This window comes from Myxocyprinus asiaticus, chromosome 3 (assembly GCF_019703515.2).
Source record: "Myxocyprinus asiaticus isolate MX2 ecotype Aquarium Trade chromosome 3, UBuf_Myxa_2, whole genome shotgun sequence".
Classification (NCBI taxonomy): Eukaryota; Metazoa; Chordata; class Actinopteri; order Cypriniformes; family Catostomidae; genus Myxocyprinus; species Myxocyprinus asiaticus.
In genome coordinates, this window is record NC_059346.1 from 10,857,421 (window position 1) to 10,877,500 (window position 20,080).

At 36.3% G+C, this 20,080-nt stretch overlaps 1 protein-coding gene across 2 annotated transcripts in view; it reads left to right on the forward strand.

Annotated features, from left to right (window-relative positions):
- The first annotated feature begins 456 nt into the window (after positions 1 to 456).
- The window catches only part of LOC127425444 (sin3 histone deacetylase corepressor complex component SDS3-like), a 20,700-nt gene continuing 1,076 nt past the window's right edge, over positions 457 to 20,080 (forward strand). The window contains exons 1-12 of one of the 2 annotated variants that reach the window (XM_051671478.1): positions 457 to 681; positions 7,190 to 7,259; positions 7,467 to 7,522; positions 10,084 to 10,155; positions 11,100 to 11,119; positions 11,222 to 11,378; positions 11,555 to 11,650; positions 12,110 to 12,171; positions 13,517 to 13,538; positions 13,669 to 13,774; positions 18,169 to 18,253; positions 18,645 to 20,080. The exon at positions 18,645 to 20,080 is cut by the window's right edge and continues 1,076 nt beyond it. In XM_051671478.1, the coding sequence (XP_051527438.1) occupies positions 570 to 681; positions 7,190 to 7,259; positions 7,467 to 7,522; positions 10,084 to 10,155; positions 11,100 to 11,119; positions 11,222 to 11,378; positions 11,555 to 11,650; positions 12,110 to 12,171; positions 13,517 to 13,538; positions 13,669 to 13,774; positions 18,169 to 18,253; positions 18,645 to 18,743 (957 nt within the window). In that variant the 5' untranslated portion in view covers positions 457 to 569 and the 3' untranslated portion in view covers positions 18,744 to 20,080. Of the gene's footprint in view, positions 682 to 7,189; positions 7,260 to 7,466; positions 7,523 to 10,083; positions 10,156 to 11,099; positions 11,120 to 11,221; positions 11,379 to 11,554; positions 11,651 to 12,109; positions 12,172 to 13,516; positions 13,563 to 13,668; positions 13,775 to 18,168; positions 18,254 to 18,644 lie in introns of both variants that reach the window. The other variant, XM_051671469.1, reaches the window with a different exon arrangement.

Sequence of the window (20,080 nt, forward strand, 5' to 3'; positions counted from 1 at the left end):
TGACAATCATAATGAGAAACACTTATAAGTACTGTGTAAATGCATGTTTAACTTTGAAAAAGGCACTTTGAATGAAATGGAAGCCCACTCAAGCCAGTGTGCAGAAATGGAACCCAGTGTAAAATTCCCATCACAAACTAAATGACAGGTGAATATGTCCTTTCTTCTATGTCTTTTCGTAATGACATCAATATGCTTACCTGACTGAGATGCTGCTGTTTAGCCTACAGGCAACTTGACTGAGCAAGAGAAGTCTAGTAAATACATTTGGCACGCGCGAAGACTATACTATACTATACTGCACTCTCTCTCTCTCTCTCTCTCTCTCTCTCTCTCTCTCTCTCTCTCTCTCTCTCTCTCTCTCTCTCTCTCTCTCTCTCTCTCTCTCTCCCCCCCCTTATGTCATAATTGCGTACAATAAATTCCAGAGTGCATTGGGCGAACATCTCCGCCAATCAGATTCCTCGGCCTACCTTCCATTGAAAAAAAGGGGCGAAAGGCTGAGAACGTTGTCAGCGCAGTGTGATTGTTTACATTTTAGCATTTCAATCAATATTTCAGTATAATAAATGGCGTCGACTTTACTTTCACCCATGGTGGATTATTATAACGACGAGGAAGAGCTAGACAGCGTGGATGAAGACGATGATCGTAGTTTCAGAGGTAGAGACTCGGAGGAAGGTGATTATTACGCCCACTTTTATTATTATTATTATTATTATTATTATTTTATTTTATTTTATTTAGCTGACTAAGTCCATTAACTCGTGTTAAAAGTTTCCAGATTTGGATCCGAACGAATAGGTTGTAGGTTGTGTGTTAAATGTGCTACATGTGTACATTCTGTTTATTTCATAGCTCACTTGGTTTATAACACTTTATCTACATTATTTCATATGTTATAGTGATATTTTGGACCTTAATAGTGGCTGTGTAAGCAGTTAGCTGCATTAGGACATGTTTGTGTATTTTGTGTGTTTCCAGTCTGTTGATAAACAGTTAGCATGTCAGGATACATAAATGGAGAATGAGGTTATTAAACTCATACAGACTTGCAATCAGACGATTCGCACGAGTTATTTGCTCGTTAAGTAACACGTTGAGAAGCATAAATAGTACATGGTGGAGTTGATTTGAGTTTTAAATTGTGAGAATTGATGGCATTAGCTCAGTTAGCCTGTGAGTCTGCTGCTTGTGCCATGCAACTCAATTGAAGACTGACAAGACCAGACTTCAGAGATCATATCAGATGAGATGAGGACTGTTTATGTATGTGTTGTTTGATCCGAGCTCTTGGATGAATATATGAGGGTTTTCCTTAGCAGAATGGATAGGGGTCTTTGCATGAGTGTGTTTTGTTTATGTATGTGCTTTGAATAGTCTTGTATCTTTGTTTTTATTGGTGCTTTAGATTTGGTCTTAGTAATCAGTTAGTTCCCACTACTGTTGGGTTAGATAATTGTCAAAAACTCAAAATGCACTTTTATGCCTTTGATAAGGAAAAGAGTACACAAGTACATGTAATTTAAACGTATGAATAACCCCCATATAGCTTTTCCACCTATAGTCCCTTTTATGGAAACCCATTTCCACCACATAGAAAACAAATCTTCCTTTGGTAAATCTAAATTATGCGAAACAAAGTCATAATCTTGAGATAAAATAAAGTCATAATTATGAGATACTGAATCATAATAATTAGATGTTGTCATAATTTTGAGATACTAAATCATAATTATGAGATGACTTTATCTCATAATTTTGACTTTTTATCTCAAAATCTGTACTTTTTAATCTCATCATTATGATTTAGCATCTCAGAGTTGGAGTCTTGATCTTGTGGTCTTGGTCTCAAGACATATTGAGACCATATAAAGGCATTCTTGGTTTGGATCTGGGTCTTGGTCTGGGTCTTGTTACTCAGTGTCTTGGTCTGTATCTGGGTCTCATTACTTAGTGTCTTGGTCTGGATCTGGGTCTCATTACTTAGTGTCTTGGTCTGGGTCTTGTTACTCGGTGTCTTTTTCTGGATCTGGGTCTCGTTACTTAGTGTCTTTGTCTGGATCTGGGTATCGTTACTTAGTGTCTTGGTCTGGAACTGGGTCTCGTTACTTAGTGTCTTGGTCTGGATCTGGGTCTCGTTACTTAGTGTCTTGGTCTGGATCTGGGTCTCGTTACCTAGTGTCTTGGTCTGGGTCTGGGTCTCGTTACTTAGTGTCTTGGTCTGGGTCTTGTTAATCAGTGTCTTGGTCTGGATCTGGGTCTTGTTACTTAGTGTCTTGGTCTGGATCTGGGTCTCATTACTTAGTGTCTTGGTCTGGATCTTGGTCTCATTACTAAGTGTCTGGGTCTCGTTACTCGGTGTCTTGGTCTGGATCTGGGTCTCGTTACTAAGTGTCTTGGTCTGGGTCTCATTACTTAGTGTCTTGGTCTGGATCTGGGTCTCGTTACTTAGTGTCTTGGTCTGGATCTGGGTCTCGTTACTTAGTGTCTTGGTCTGGGACTTGTTACTCAGTGTCTTGGTCTGGATCTGGGTCTCGTTACTTATGGGGCTTTTCCACTGCACGGTATAGCTCGACTCGAATCTGCTCACTTTTTGGGGGTTTTCCACTGTGTATAGTACCTAGTACCTTTTTTAGTACCACCTTGGTCGAGGTTCCAAGCGAGCTGAGCCGATACAAAATGTGATGTTAAAACCTTGCAGATCACTGATTGGTCAGAGAGAATACTCACTACCAGCGTCACGGGACATCAACCCACTAGTTTTAAAGTTAGCAACAGCGATAGCAGTATCATTTGTTCATGTGACTTTCGAATTCTAAAAAGAAATGGCTGTGCGCAAAACCACGCCGTGGTCAATAAACGAGTTGCAGACGTTCCTCTCGTTAGTAGCCGAGGAGAGGATCCAACGAGAGCTGGATGGGGCGACGCAACTATGACGATCAGCATATAATCCCACCGACGTTGAGGCTGCACTAAACTGCAGTGGAAAAGCAAGCTCAGAAAAGTAAAGCACGCAGAGTCGAACCGTAATGTGCAGTGGAAAAGTGCCATTAGTGTCTTGGTCTGGATTGGGGTCTCGGCTTATGGTCTTAGTGAAGACCGCAGTGTATTACCAGTGCACTAAATGTGATAATTATTTCAACCATTACTGGCGTGGCATCTTCAACGTTACTGAGAATTTGCGAGTACTTCTGCCTCTGTGTCATCATGCATGATTTGTCAAGCACTGTCTCGCTCATCATGTGGATGTAAGAGCAAGAACTATGGCCTAACAACACAAAGCAATCATTAGTGATGTATGGTTGTAACCAGGGACTAAAAACGGTTCAAGGAACGAAAACAAAAACCGAAAATGAACGATATTTTTTGCAGAATGTAACCGAAATTGAGAACAAAGTGATTTTCAGTTGTTCCAGAGTGAAAACTTTATTTTTAAATGCTGGTAACTGGTTATAACCGGTTAATTTCGTTCCAGTAATTATTTCATGAAGCCAAAGGTTTTATTACAGTTTTTTTTTTTTTTTTTTAACTAAACCACTTCATGTTGTCCGAAAAATTAAAACATGTGCTTTGAACCTGAAGGAAACTGCTGCATCACACATTTCTTTGCCTAATTGCCCGTTATGGATGTCGCATTCTGTGAATGAAGCCCTTTTTTTAAAAGTACATTTCTCAGTTGTTTCCAAGAATTATTGTTAGATACGATGCATTAATACAGATTTGATGCTGCTGGGTTTTGACTAAGAAGCAGATCTGTAAATAAAATTATACTGAACTGTTAATAAACTGCTTGTTGCGATTTCTATGCCGATAAATCCACCACACAGGCAATTGAAAATAATTGCTTATTTTCGCTTATTTTGGTTTTGTTTTTCCAGACCAGGTTGCTTGTTTCTCCTGCGGGATCTGGCAACACTGCAGTTGGTAGTTCACCCATCTCTTAGCGCAGAGTACTGTCATTTTAAAAATAATGTTATTAACCATTCTTTTATTGCGTTCTAACCGGTTACCATTTGGAAGGGAGGTAGCGGAACTTCTGAACCAGAACGAAAAAATGCTGTTTTTGCTCAGAACGAACCGAAATGAAAAACATTTCATTTTTAGTCCCTGGTTATAACTGCCGTGTAGAGGCCATGACTTTGCACGTGGTAGCCACGGGATCCAATTAGCTTTTTACATTGTGGGAGTTGTAAGCGGGATTGACCAGTATTCTTTGAGTTGTTGTCGGGAGTAGGGCTGCACGATTATGACTAAAATCATAATTGAAGTTTATTTCTCTTGATATTGTAATCACTATTAATAATATTGATTAAAATAAATGTATTGCATGCCAAATTATTTATATAGCAACACATCCCAAACAAGCTGAGAACTGTGTTCCTGAATTAGTTCATTGCTGTTCTGCATCAGTAAATAAAGACAGTGACTAAATGGTCAACAAAAAACTCCCGTTATAATCAATGAAGCTGTCTACACTGCACAATCAATTTACATTGTCTCTACACCTTGCTCTTTAATGAGATCATTCGAGAGATTGCAGCAGCAGAACTCAGTCTGTTAGCGCACGCTTAGCGGATTTCTTCTGTGCCGGTGCACCTGCAACAATAGTTTTCAATTAAGTTTCCATCTCTTGGTTTAACTTTGATTAGCAAAGATGAATTTGGCATTTAATGTTAACATGTGAATCAGCCATCTGTGTTTTGAGAGTTTATTTATGATGCAAATAATCTTGAAGGAATTTTTCATAATTTTGATCCAATCCTAAAGCAATCAGATAAGTATCCAATACATTAAGATCCTAATGGATAAACTGAAATGTTATTATTTCATTAACAATCTATTAGCATTCCTTTAGGATTTATTTCTTCTTTAAAAAAATGATGCCTGTAATAAAGAGCCATATATGACACCTTTTTTAATCTTACTTTTATTACGGTAGAAGAATAAACTGCTTTGTGACACCTGGGGAATTTGGGTTAAGGCATCTTGTAAAACTGGACTGTTTTCTGGCTGGAAAATGTCTGCAATGGTCAAATTTGCATTTGAAAACTTTAAAGAAGATTCTTCAAATATATTGGTTCATTAAAATTTACTGCCTGGTTCTTGAACCAACAGGTCTTTGTCTGGATCTGGGTCTTAAAGGGTCTAGTCTTGGTCTGGGTCTCAAGGGGTCTAGTCTTGGTCAGGGTCTGGGTCTTGGATGGTCAGTTCTTGACTGCACCTCTGGAATCTCATAATTATGACTATTTATCTCAACATTTTGACTTTTATCTCAGAATTATGACATAGTATCTCATAATTTTGACTTCTGACCCTGAGTCTACTTTTTACTGTTGTACATGAAACTGGGGTTGAGCAGGTAGAATTCAATGAAGCTGTCAGCTGAGGAAATGTGAGGCGTCTATTTCTCAAACTAGAGACTCTGATGTACTTATCCTCTTGCTTAGTTGTATATCTGGCCTTCCACATCTCTTTCTGTCCTTGTTAGAGCCAGTTGATCTTTGTCTTTGAAGATTGTAGTGTACACCTTTGTATGAAATCTTCACTTTTTTGGCAATTAATTGACCTTAAGACATGCCAGTCTATTGCATACCGTGGCAATTTAAAAACAAACACAAAGACAATGTTAAGTTTCATTTAACGAACCAAATAGCTTTTAACTGTGTTTGATATAACGGCAAGTGATTTTCTAGTACCAAATTAACAATTTAGCATGATTACTCAAGGAAAAGGTGTTGGAGTGATGGCTGCTGGAAATGGGGCCTGTCTAGATTTGATCAAAAATGACTTTTTTCAAATAGTGATGGTGCTGTTTTTTACATCAGTAATGTCCTGACTATACTTTATGATCAGCTGAATGCCACTTTGGTGAATTAAAGTACCAATTCCTTCCGAAACAACAAAATCTGTACATTATTCCAAATTTTTGGCCACCAGTGTATGATTAAGTATCTCAGTTATGACTTTGTATCATAATTTTGATTTACTATCATAAACATGACTTTTTTTTCATAATTTTGACTAGGTCATAAATATAACTTAGTATCTCATAATTATTACTTTTTACCTCAAAATAATGACATTGTATCGGTGTTCACACTTGTAGCTCGGTTCTCTTGGTCCGGACCAAAAAAGAAAATGATACATTTAGTCCTGGTTCGCTTAGCGTTCACACTGGCATTTTTAACACCGAATCTAAAGATACAAAACCAAAGGCATCAGGAAAAAGTCACAACCCGATTGGACAGATTTTATGACGGATCATCCAAAACAATGCTGGCTGCTGGGTGAAATGCGCTCGTTAGATTTATATATGTATATATGGTGGTATTTTTACCAGCAGAGAACAAATGAAGAGCTAATAAAATGTGTAAAGGAGTCAAAACGGCACCAGGAATTCCTCCGTTGCACATACAAACGAAGATATGCTGCAAGGACGGCTGACAGCGGTTCCGATGCCTGTATCGAACTGTAATGGGCAACATAGCTCCTATGATGAGAAGAACCAGGTATGCTTGAGGTCAGTATTAGGCAAATTACTTCCTGTTTTTGGTCCGTTTAGATGTCTTTGGTCCATGTTGCGTTCATATATCAATCGAACCGCACCAGAGTTCGTTTGGAAGCGTACCGAGACCCACTATTCAGGTGGTCTCGGTCCACTTGTTTGATGCGCACCAAGGTTCGGATGGCAGCGTTCACACTTGTTCAAATGAACCGCACTAACAGAACAATCGCACCAGAGTTCGTTTTAATCGAACCAAACCTGCCAAGTGTGAACACAGCCTTAATTTTGACCTTTTTTTTTATTTCAACATAATTACTCTTTATACCATAATTATGACTTTTTATCATAAAATGAGCTTCGGTACCCTTTAGGTTTCAGCATTAAATTAGAAAAAAAAATAACTATATTTATCCACTAAGTGGTGTTGTAGATGCATTAGTTGGTGTCATAAATCGCTATGTGCTATCACACAAATAAAGCATTAATTTATTACTGTTTACCTTTTAACCTTTTAATTACCTTTTTTTTTAATCAGACCAAAGTTGGTCAAAATCAAGTCTGGTTTGGCAATATTGTGATTTAAATTCATAATGGTCTTTTTGGGCCTAATTTCCCCCCAATTTATATCAAATTAACCTGCAAAATTTCCCAAAATGTAATTTGTCCATTTCTTTTTCTTAGACACAGAAGATGCCAGCGAAACAGATTTGGCCAAACATGATGAGGATGACTATGTTGAAATCAAGGAACAGTGAGTATTTCAACTGAGCTCTGCATCCATGCTGACCACTATCACTCATTACAGTAAAATTACTGTTAAAGTGCAAATAAACAGGCCTGTCCCAATAGATTTTTCAATCTTTGACCAGCTCTGTAAAAATGATGCTTATGACAGATGAAAGGTCATTGCTAGCATCTGCATGTTATGGAATGGAAATTTTGTTTTTCATGATTTCAGGATGTATCAAGACAAGCTGGCATCACTGAAAAGACAGCTGCAGCAACTCCAGGAAGGTGACTGGAAATGTATCAGTTTGTCATTTTGGAAATTTTCTCAGCTTTCCTCTCTTTGAAGAACATAATCTAGGAGTTCTACATCATATATTTTGCTATATGTTTATCTAAAGGCTGGATTACACTACTGACTTTTAAAATGTGAAAAGATTTTAAAAATTATCATAAACTAACAGATTATTAAAATTTATATATTGTGTTCTGGTCAAAACTGACTGATTAAAAGCACCCTTTTGTGCATCATCTTAACATGTACACTCTTTGAGGAATATATCAAGATCTGCTTATCATATTGTGTTGTGTTTGGGCTCATTTGAATCGAGATAGTCTGCTGTAAGTTACGATATGTCATTGACTACATTTACATGGACACCAGAAAGCGGCTTATTGTGAGAAAGCGTGTTATTGCAAGAAAGCAGTGTTCCCGTTTACATGCACTGTAGAAGCGGCATACTCTTTACTCCCGTATACATGCGGCTCGGTCAGTAAGCAGCTTTCTCCACAGAAACGTAATTTCCATGTAACGCTTGTGTAAATAACAAACATGGTATCCGAGGAAGACTTTTCAGATATTCCAGAGTTGTTGCTGTGTTTGTTTCCTTAACTTTCCGTCGCGACCTGCAGCGGAATTGCTCTGCAATAGTGGGGTTTTCCTCTTACGTAAAACTCTTTCCCTCAGTGTACAAGCGCATATATCCATATATGCGAATGTGAGGGACTGTCGATATTTTACATTGGTGTGTATAAATGGGTATAGTTTATAGTTTATGTGCTATTCCCACTGTACTCCCAGAAATAATGAATTCTTTCCGCTGTTTTGACTTGTTTTTGGGCTTCATCCTATGACATTTGTTCTCCGGTCTGTTCAAGCATATGCGCATTCTTCAAAAACCTGTAAGAAAGCCGCTTATATGTTTACATAGCCACATTAAGCTGCGTTCTCCGTGAGAAACCTGGGTGTGTTAAACCGCTTTCTCTTCATCCCTTAAACGGCGTGAGGGAATCTGTTCTCGTTTACATGACATTTCAGAACGCCGCTTTATAAACTTGGTCATTATCTGTGTTATATGAATGTTTCAGGAATAAACACTCCTGTTTATTATATTTATGTGTCAGTGGAAATTTCATACACTAATACTCACTGAAATTTGACCTCTGAGTGAAACAAATTTGTTCATTGCATTTTACTAATTGAGACCTTTACAACGATATATAACACATGGCTATCTCATCTTTTTTATGTTTTTACCAACTCTGATTATAGTGTAGTGATAACAAATGTGCAAATTATTAGAACAAAACAGTTCTAATTTGTCAGCAAATTAAAAGCATTATTTAAGAATTGGTAGGATCAGCTTTATGCATTCATGTTTGACTGGGAACACAAAAGGTGTTAGCACAAACGAGCAAAAAACAAGGGTTACAGAAAAAACTGGGCATCACACACCAAATGACTAAGGATCACACCCTATCCGGCTGTTAAGTAGATCTGAACAGAACAAACTTACACGGAAACACACGCCCTCTCGTTAACTCGTCGTCAACATTGTAGAGGCACTAATTTTCCTGCCACAACTGAATTAACTTTTCCTCTATCGCTGTGCTCCATTTCAAGTGCTTGTTCGCCATCTCCATTTCTTGAGCTTCTCTGCCCTGCACATTTGATTTCCATTGGATGCTCACAGTATGACTTCAGATTTGAGTCATGAAGCATCATACACTACTAAATTGCCTGTATAGTCGGCACTCTAAAATATCTAACACATTTGATATACTCCAACTAGATGGAATCATAGTCATAGGTTAAGAAATCAGAGTCTGTACCTGTCATATACTATTTTCTATGAAACCTGTCAACTTCAAATGACCAAAAATCTGCATACTGATGCTGACGAGTACCGACTCAGCCCATTTGCAAATTGGGACTAAAATCGGTGTTAAAGTTGAGTAGTGTAATTCAGCCTTAAATATTTTGGGAGGAGAAGAATTATATATTGTATTACAGACATGTTCTAGGAGTGGTGTACCTTAGTGGTTAAAGACTGCCCCCGGTAACTGCACGGTTGGACCCACTTTATATTAGGTGTCTTTAACTACTATGTACTTAAGCATTTCAAGCAATGTACTTATTATGTACATATGTGTTGTTGCATTGTATTTGCATTTAAACTACGTGCATTTAATTACATCTGTAGTTACACTGTTAACCTTACACCTAATCCTAAACCTAACCCTTACCCTAAATTCAAACCCTAATCTAAACCCTAAACTTACCCCTAAACCTACCCATACCTCAACCTCAATAACAACAAATGAAGCAGAACAACATGTAGTTACATAATATGTACATTGTATTGTATGTATTTAAAGTTAGAATGTAGTAGTTAAAGACACCTAATATAAAGTGGCAACAACCCTACACAGGGAGCTTCATGAGCTATTACCATTGTGTCCTTCTTGACACATAACCCCAGGTTACTCAAGGAGGACAGTCCCTGTAATCAGTGTGCATTAATATGTCAATGAACTCTTTGCAGTTTCAGTCTTATTCATTTCCACAGGCACACTGCAGGAGTACCAGAAAAGAATGAAGAAACTCGATCAACAATATAAAGAGAGGCTTCGTAATGCAGGTAAAGATAGTTTATAATTTAAGAATAAAGATAAGATAAAAGTAAACTCAAGATTACTTTACAAAAAAAACACAAGAAAACAAAGGGACTAATGCCAGAAAACAGTAGGGCTGCAAGTAACGAATATTTTGATAATCAGTTAATCTTCGATTATTTCTTCGATTAATCGGATAAAAGAGCCACACATTTTTTTTGTGTGTGTTTTATTAATTAAAATTGATTTATTGAAAAACATAAAGGGTTGTATGCTATACAATGTGTACATAACATTATGTTATATTTAAATATAAATGTTACAATATAAATTGCATGTAGTTTAAAAAATGTTTTAATTATTATAAAGTCTTTATAGAAGACTTCAGGTGCTAAATGTATACGCTATAGTGTGTGAAACTTTATATTTTATCTTAGAATTTGTCACATTTTAGCTTTTTTTTTAATAATTCCGCATTATATTCTATTTTACCAAACCCCTGCATAGATGCTGTATGAGTCTATTTGTTCAGTTCTTCAATATTAAAGTATTGTAGTAATACAGTATTTTTTACCTAATTTATTACATTGAATTGTTTGTTGTTTATATGCATAATTTGTACTATTTACAAGTATTTCTATTGAGTTTAAATTAATACATACTGTATAACAGATGCTGTCTTTAAGAGCATCTCACTGAAGTTTAACAGAGCACATTAATGGCAACTAGCCGACATTCGTTGTCGATTATTTTCATTAGCGATTTTAGTGATTAGTTGTTGCAGCACTATGAAAACAGAATTACAAAAACAGAGGTAAGGGAGTACATAAGCTCACCAAAGAATACAATAGAAATAGAATGGGTACAGTAAGAGAAAGTATGTTTTTTTTATTTTTATTAACAATATATTGTCACTTTGCTTTTTCTTTTCTCTCTCTTCCCCCTCTTCCACCACTCTTTATCTTTCCAGACCTCTTTCTACAACTTGAGGTAAGCTGTAATTCATACATTTTATGAAGCTGTTGATGTATTGCTGCAGAAATTACAACTATGCTATGACAGGTTAATTATTAGTAAATGAGTATCTTGTAGACCGAGCAGGTGGAGAGAAACTACATCAAAGAGAAGAAAGCAGCGGTGAAGGAATTTGATGATAAGAAGGTGGAACTGAAGGAAAATCTAATTGCAGAGCTGGAGGAGAAGAAGAAGATGATCGAGAACGAGAAATTAACTATGGAGCTGACAGGAGGTGATAAAATAGGATAGAAAAATGCCCCAGAGAAGGTTGTTGTGTTAGCTATTGTTAGTATTGCTGTTGTGAAGAACAAGATCCTGTTCCTATAGTTAATGGTTTAGCTAGTCACTCCTGTGTGGGGGAAAAAAAAAGCTTAACGCTTTCAACCATTTTCCATTTTCTTTACCCAGATTCCATGGAGGTGAAGCCCATTATGACCCGCAAACTCAGGAGACGACCCAATGACCCTGTGCCCATTCCGGACAAGCGGAGAAAACCTGCACCTGATATCCATATTTAACACATTTCTAGCATTACATATTTTCAGTGAAGTTCATTAATGATTTTAAAGGAATCATTCACCCAAAAATGAAAATTCTATCATCATTTATTCACCCTCATTTCATTCCAAACCATGACTTACTTACTTTCTTCCTTGGAACGCAAAAGGAGATGTTTTAAACTAAAGTCAAATATCAAAAATGTCAAAAGTGATTCATTTTAAAGCTTAAAAAGCACCCAAAAGTGTAATAAAAGTTCATGTTCAAGAGCTTGAACTTGTGCGTCATATTCCAAACCTTCAGAAGGCATACAGTCACTTTGTGTGATGAACAGACCGAAAGTTAGAGGGTGAATTTGAGAAATTTGAGCTGTGTTCGAAAAGGAGGCGGCGGGAAGATACAAAAAATAATATTACTTCAGAAAAATTAACAGGTTAGAATCCAAGTTTTCTTAACCCTCCTCACCTCAGTTAAACTATTTACTCACTGATGAACAGATCATGGAGGATCTTAAAACGTTAAACAAGGTAAGGGCCTCACCAAAGTAATTAGACCCATTTAATGATGCCGATATAGCTGAGTCTAAGTTTCGCTGCCTTGGAGATGTTCCTCTACTTTGCAGCCTAATTTTAACTAGGTTTAGTTCTACAGCAATATCATTATTTTTGAAACTGTAACACATTTGCATACAATTAGTTTGTAAGCTATGAGATTAGATGAGATGAGGTAAAGTAGTTTGATGGGGGAAAAAAAGTATTGTCCATTTCTATTATGAGATCATTAAATCTTAATAAACATCTTCATGAATCACCTGTCAGCTTTGAAGAAAAAGACTAGCCATAATTGTATTTTTTTTTTTATAAAAGTTATCCATTATGTAATTGAAGAACCCCTTAGAGGACAGGGTGTGACTTTTTTTTCTGAAATAGTTTTATTGCCTTGCAATAAATGTACCTTTGTTTTACTGCAGTAACCATATTTTAACCATGATGTTTGTAGTGAAACCATAATGCAGTAATTGAAAAAAAATGAAAACTATGGTAATAAAAATGATTGTTATTATATGGTTATTAATTTTGTGGTTATTATGATTTTTACTATACAAATACCATAGTTTAATCATGGTTTTACTATAGTGATATTGTAGACTGTAGTAACAATAGTTCTTTGGCGGAAACCATTTTTCTATAGTAATATTGTAGTATCCATGATTGTTGTAGGCTAACCACATTTTGTTTTTGTTCTTTGTTATATTGTAGTAATATTGTAGTACTATGAAAAGTAAGTTAACAGTAATGTATCCATATAGTAACTATGGTCTAACTATAGATTAACTATGGTAATTCTTGTGGTTACTATGGTTTTACAACAAGCACTAGTAGTACAACTATAATAACCGTAAAATTATGATTTTTATTACCATAGTTTTCATTTTCTTGTATTATTACTATGGTTTTATTATGAATATCAAGATTAAAATACGGTTGCTATAGTAAAACCGTGGTAAATTTATTGCGAGGAGTGCAAAACTATTGCGAGGGCACACAAAACTTATTGGGAGGGCACGCAAAACTATTTTAGAAAAACGTTCCCTGTCCTCTAAGGGGCTCCGTAGGTACATTCTCATTAAACTTTCTTTTTGTTTACTCAACATGATGTATAAGAAAATGCATTTATTGCATGAGGATAACAAGAAATAGATGATGTTTAGTTTTGACATTGCCGTTATAATGGATTTACTGCTTTGGCTAATATCTACTGCTGATTTGTCTTTAAAAAAAAAAAACAGCGAGTTGTTTGTATTTAAATTGAGATTGCTAAAGACAATCAATATAAACGTAAATAATTGCTGGGGGTTTTTTCTCTTCGTAGCTTAAGTCTCCGAAAAGACCAGGTATGGACGTTTTGTCTTTTAGAGGTGATTCTCTATAAATTTTACTCAAATTTCTCAGTCAGTTTATTTTAACAACAGATTTTCATAGAGTCCAGTTTATTAAAATGAATATCTGTGTAACATTTTTCAGCATCCCCGTCCTCTCCTGAGCACCTCCCATCCACTCCAGTGGACACCCCGTCCCAGCGATATGAGGCACGGATAGAGGAGGGTAAACTCTACTATGATAAGAGATGGTAAGATTCTTCTTTTATGAGGACTGTCTGATTTACATTTCTATCTCCTGCAGTGATTTGATTATATGAAACAGGCTGGTTCCTGCTTAGAGTGGAGCAGAATCTGATGTGACTTCCTGTCTGTGTTGAACAGGCTGGAGTAGGGACAGTACATTTATACAATTCAGTTTCAGTTAAAGGGGCATTCAGTAGTTCTCTAGCTAGCATAAGCATTGCTCTTCTTCGTGTACTTTAAGTACCAATATGACAGTAGTGTTAGACGCTGTACTGTCATCTATCGATGTGGATCAGCATGATCATCTCTGCTGCCTCTGCCAGCTCTGGAATATCATTTGCATCTGGAAAATGTCGGAATTTGAGGTAATTTCTGAAGTTATTTATTATTACTATAATATAAATGCTTTGCCTAAAAACAAGGTTTTTCTACTGTTAAGGACAGATTATTATGGTCCCTCGTATCAATAATCTTTGGAGACTGTCTACGTTTCACGTTATTTCGAAAAACAGTTATTACCTTTACTAGATAACTGCTTAGTGTAAAACCTCATTATCTAGCGATACAGAATGTGAAGGAAAGATTAGAATTGTTTTTGATGATCAAATTTAGTATGTCCATGAATATTGTATTTTACTAACTAATTTTGTTTCCAAGCAGCTAACGTCATGGTTTACACAAAATCCACAACAGTCGCTGTGCCAAGCTACTTTGCACTACACAAATGAATACGAAGAATCGTTATTTATCTGTTTTTACTCGCCCTCATGCCATCCCATATGTGTGACTTACTTTCTTCTGCTGAACACAGATGAAGATTTTTAGAAGAATATTTCAGCTCTGTAGGTCCTCACAATGCAAGTGAATGGGTGCATACATTTTGACGCTCCAGAAAGCACATAAAGGCAGCATAAAAGTCATGCTTATGACTCCAGTGGTTAAATCCATATCTTCAGATGTGATATGATAGGTATGGGTGAGAAACAGATCAATATTTAAGTCAATTTTTGCTATAAATTCTTCTCCCTGCCCAGTAGGTAGCGTATGCATGAAGAATTTGAATCACCAAAAACACAAGAAGAATAAGAATATGAAAGTGAAAGTTAAATTGGAGATTGACTTAAATATTGATCTGTTTCTCGCCAACACCTTTAATATCGCTTCTGAAGACATTGATTTAATCACTGGGATCTTATGGATTACTTTTATGCTGACTTATGTGATTTTTGGAGCTTTAAAAATTTGGCACCCATTCACTTGCATTGTATAGACCATAAGAGCTGAGATATTCTTCTAAAAATCTTAATTTATGTTCTGCTGAAGAAAGAAAGTCATACACATCCGGTATGGCATAAGGGTGAGTAAATGATGAGAGAATTTTCATTTTTGGGTGAACTATTACTTTAATGCAATGCATGCGCTTTCTCTTTCTCACTGTCTGCACAAAGTCATAAAACATTGTTTGAATTGCATAATCAATTTTAAATAGTATAGTACTATTTAATGTTAATAATATCACTTTAATCTTTTATGGTGATGCTGTCTGGAGTTTACTAGTTCAAAAGGAACATTTGCTTATACAATTTTTACTTTGTTTTGAGTAGACTTATGTAACCTCTTGAAAAGTTCTCAAAAATCCTAGTCACTCTGTAGGATTATTATACTGACCACAAGATGGAGCCAACCACCCTTCTATTTTCCACCCTTCCATATCATCGTAGTTTATGTAAAGCACAATGTCACATCACAGGGCTGGAACTGACATGAGACAGGAGCACACACACAGACATACAGCATGCACTTCTGGCAATCAAATGTGCTGATTATACAGATACATTTACATCTTTGGGGCTTCCAAGATTTTCCCCAGAGTAAGTGTTGTGGTTTTTCACTCATAATTTTCATTAACCCGGCCATAATCCATATTTTCAATCAGGAAGTGGAGATGATGGTAAATTAAATGTGCATTTATTTTCAAAAAACATCCCCATATACAGCATCTCTCAAAGCATGATGACTTGTATGGGAAGGAACTCAAAATAAATCTTTAAGGTATTTTTTTGAGCTTGTAACATCTCTTATTTTGGTGTGGGACATCAGAAGGCGCTGTCTTCCATCTGTTGGTAAAATCACATTTTTATGCCATCACCTAAGATATAAAGTGTATACCTGCGTAGAGTAAAACCATGATTTTATTTGACATGTATACAAGAACTGCGATGTATTTATGGTGGGTGGTTTGCTTGAACAAGGCATCATCTGCACCCTGATTCAGGTCACGCATGGCTGACACCATATTTACCGTCGCCCGTGTCGTGGTATTTTGTATCCGTTCGCCCATCATGTAAACATGATCCATGGATTCTGACATGCCACAGTCTCTGCAGACTATATGAATGTATATTTCATTGTTTGAATAAGTGATTATTATGCAAAGGAAGCTTGCGGTTTAGGATGAGGCCTGGAGATTACTTTGTCTTATGTGTTTGTGACATTAAACATCATAAATGCCTCTGGATTTTTATGAGTGTGTCAGTATGCATTCATCCAGTTGTGCCCTTTAGATAGCGGGCCGATGTAGCTTTCAGCAGTGCAATCCAACCGGAATATCTGTGTGTGCAGACAAAGTGAGAGGGAGAGAGAGAGGGCATGGGTTCCACGGTGGTAACACAGCATTAAATGTATCATGTGCATTAAATGCGGTTTTATTTTGCCATGTTAATAATGAGTGGAGAGGTTGAGTTATGGCATTGAACTTTACCAGAGGATGTTTATGTGAGAAGGTTAGAGGAACTGGCTAGCTTTTTTTCATTTTAGTGTTCTGGGTTTTATGAGATGATAAGCTCTCCTTCTTTTGTTGGTGGCAAACATCACTATTACTTTTGATCATACTTGGTTAGGGGTGTTTCAAAATCATAAAACCTAATTATTAAAGGAATATTATAGGTTCAATACAAGTTAAGCTCAATCAACAGCAGACTCGTCCCTCCTTTTCATTAACCCTTAAATGCATGGGAATTTCACCAAATGCTCTCACATATTCGGGTCTTTAGAGACCCAGCACTTATATCTATCAAAAATGGATCTACAAAATGCCAAGATAGTGTAAAAGACACTTTTCAAGACAGTTGATGTTTTATTTTTCATATATCAATGAGATAATGCAACAAATCAGGACAAATCTAGAACAGGATTCATTACTTTCACACTGAAATTTCATTAGACGCAACTGATTGTCAAACACATATTGAGCTACACATAACACATACCGTATATAGTATTTTCTCAGGCACATATTTAGTCGAAATAGATGCACAACGTACATAATTTCAGTAGTACACCCAAATGAAAATATCGTACTGTTCATGTTGTACTTGCTATAGTTTACTTCCATGTTGATTCTTCACCAAATAGCAATGTCAATCACTGAAACAACAGCGCCACCTTGAGTAAGAAATAGTATGTAAAATATGTATGTACACACGCGTATGGGATACTAATAATCCACCATTGTTGCACAGAAAATCAATGTGATATAGTATTTATTTGTATGAATATAGTACTAATTTCTCTTGTAATAAACAAAAAAAAAATAGATATCCTGTGATACTAAACTTATATAGATATGAAATAATCGTAAAAATATAATTTATGGAAGTGCGCAAAAAAAACAAACAAAAAGAAACAGACACTATCACATACCTAGGGTCTCTAATGATGGTGTACAGGGGGTGGAATGAGGTCTGGGGTCACTAAAGAACTGAGGTATGCGTTTAAGGGTTAAAGAAACAAAAACAGAGGTTATAGTGAGGCGCTTACAATGGAAGTGAATGGGGCCAGTCCATAAACGTTAAAATACACACTGTTTCAAAAGCATAGCCACAAGACATAAACATTATACCTGTTAACATTTATACATTATTTTAGTGTGATAAAATCGCTTGCTAACCTTATCAGGGTAAAGTTATATCCAATTTTGCAACTTTGTTGTCATGACGATGCAATGCCAGTAAACCATGTAAGCGATTTTATCACACAAATCATGAAGAACGAAGATTTTATAACACTAAAATCATGTTAACATGTATAATGTTTACATCTTGTTGCTATATGTTTGAAACAGGATGTATTTTATTGTTTAGAAACATTATAAGTGTCTTATTGTAATTCAAGATTTTTACATTTTATTTTATTTTTATGAATAAACAAGAGACAAGTAGAAATATATATAAATGTTGCTTTTTCAGTGATGATGTGTGAATTTTTGATCTCAAATAAGCATACATACAGTACTTGATTGAGAACCTGCTCCTAAAAGGAATTTTCTGTAATGGTGGTCCTTCAATCCACCGATCACATTCTAAAGGATCTTCACTGATTAATGTTGTTATTTTCTCAGGTACCATAAAAGTCAAGCAATCTATCTGGAGTCCAAGGAGAATACCAAGATCAGCTGTGTCATCAGCTCTGTGGGGACCAATGAGGTTGGTGTCTGATTCTCTTCACTGATTGGTTGAAAACAAATGACTGCGCTCTTCAAACTAATGACCTGCTCAGAGGGTGAATAAACAGTAGGTTATTGAGATCAGCACAAGTACATCAGCTTCGGAGGGTTAGAAAAGGGAAATTTCTAATTTAGTTACTTTCATTTATTGTAATCTGTGTACATATTAAATTATACAAGGATATCATTCCAATGGCTTTTGTCTCATTTGCATCCTTTTAATGCCAGCATCAATAGCACACTGCATAGATCTGGACTCTTACTTGCTGAGCCAAGGAGCTTTAGAGTACAAATCACTGTTTGGGGTTCATTTTGGATGCTGGAAGATGGTGGTAGGGCATAAATCCTAAAGTTTTTTGATTCTCTTGCAGATCTGGGTGAGGAAGACAAGTGACAGCACGAAGATGAGAATTTATTTAGGGCAACTGCAACGAGGGGCCTTCATCATCAGACGTCGGTCGGCGGCATAGACGTCACAACCCATCCTCTTCCATCTACTATTTCCTGTCTGGATAATTTTTTATGAACATTTCAACATTCTTCCTGTTTTACCAAGTCATCTACGACATGCTGAAGCATGATCCTTCTTTCTCTATCCTTTGATTCTGTTTCTTTCACTCTCACACACTTATAGTATATACATTACGAAAGTATGTCATGAACTGTCACATTCTTTCTACGATTTCCATTTCGTTTGGTTTTTTCTTTAATGATGAATTTTGCATTGCACATACAGTATAACAGTTTTACTTCACAATGTCTGTCTGAAGTTTATTTTCTAAAAACTCCCCAAGATGAAGAGAGTAGATTGTTTATTATTATTATTATTATAGCATTCGCAATAGTTTTAGTTTTGCAATGTCATGCAACAATCTATTCTCTCATTTAAGACTCATCTGATAGTGTGAGATTTCATATTAGTTTGTGATTTAATTTTGTATCCAGTCGAAAGTTAAGTAAGTTTGGCTCATACAGTGCAAAACAACATTTGTTTCTGCAGTATTGCTTGTTTTTTTCCCCATTAAGAGTTCTGTTACTTGACCTTGTTTTTTAATGGCTCTTATTCGTGTACATTAATTTACATTCATATTAGCAGAGGATTTCTTTTCAGTACAACTTGCAAGACAATGTGAGGAAAGTGTTTGTGACTATTATTTAAGCAGGTAGTGACTCTACCAGTCAAAAGATTGGACACACCTACTCATTTCTGTATTATTAATTACTATTTTCCACATTTTAGAATAATAGTAATCATCAAAACTATGAAATAACACAAATGTAAGTATGGGAATTATGTAATGACCTTAAATAAATCAAAACGATCTTATATTTAGAATACATTGATCTTGAGATTTCAAGAAAATATTTGGTTTATTGGTCCCATGCATATTCTCTGATGAGCCAAAACATTATGACCACTCACAGGTAAAGCAAATAACATTGATAATCTCCTAACAAGGCCACATGTCAGGCCACATGTCAAGGTCTGGGTAGATTAGATGGTAAGCGAACAATCAGTTCTCGTAGTCAACGTGTTGAATGCAGGGGAAATGGGCAGGAGTAAAGACCTGAGTGATTCTGATAAGTGCAAAATTGTTATGGCCAGATGACTGGGTCAGAACATAGTTGAAATGGCAAGGTTGTGGGGTGCTCCCAGTCAACAGTAGTGAGTACCTACCGACAGTGGTCCGAGGAGGGACAAAACACAAACCAGTGACAGGGTGTTGGGCGCCCAAGGCTCATCGATGCACGAGGGTAACGAAGGCTATCTCATCTGGTCCACTCCAACAGAAGGTGTACTGCGGCA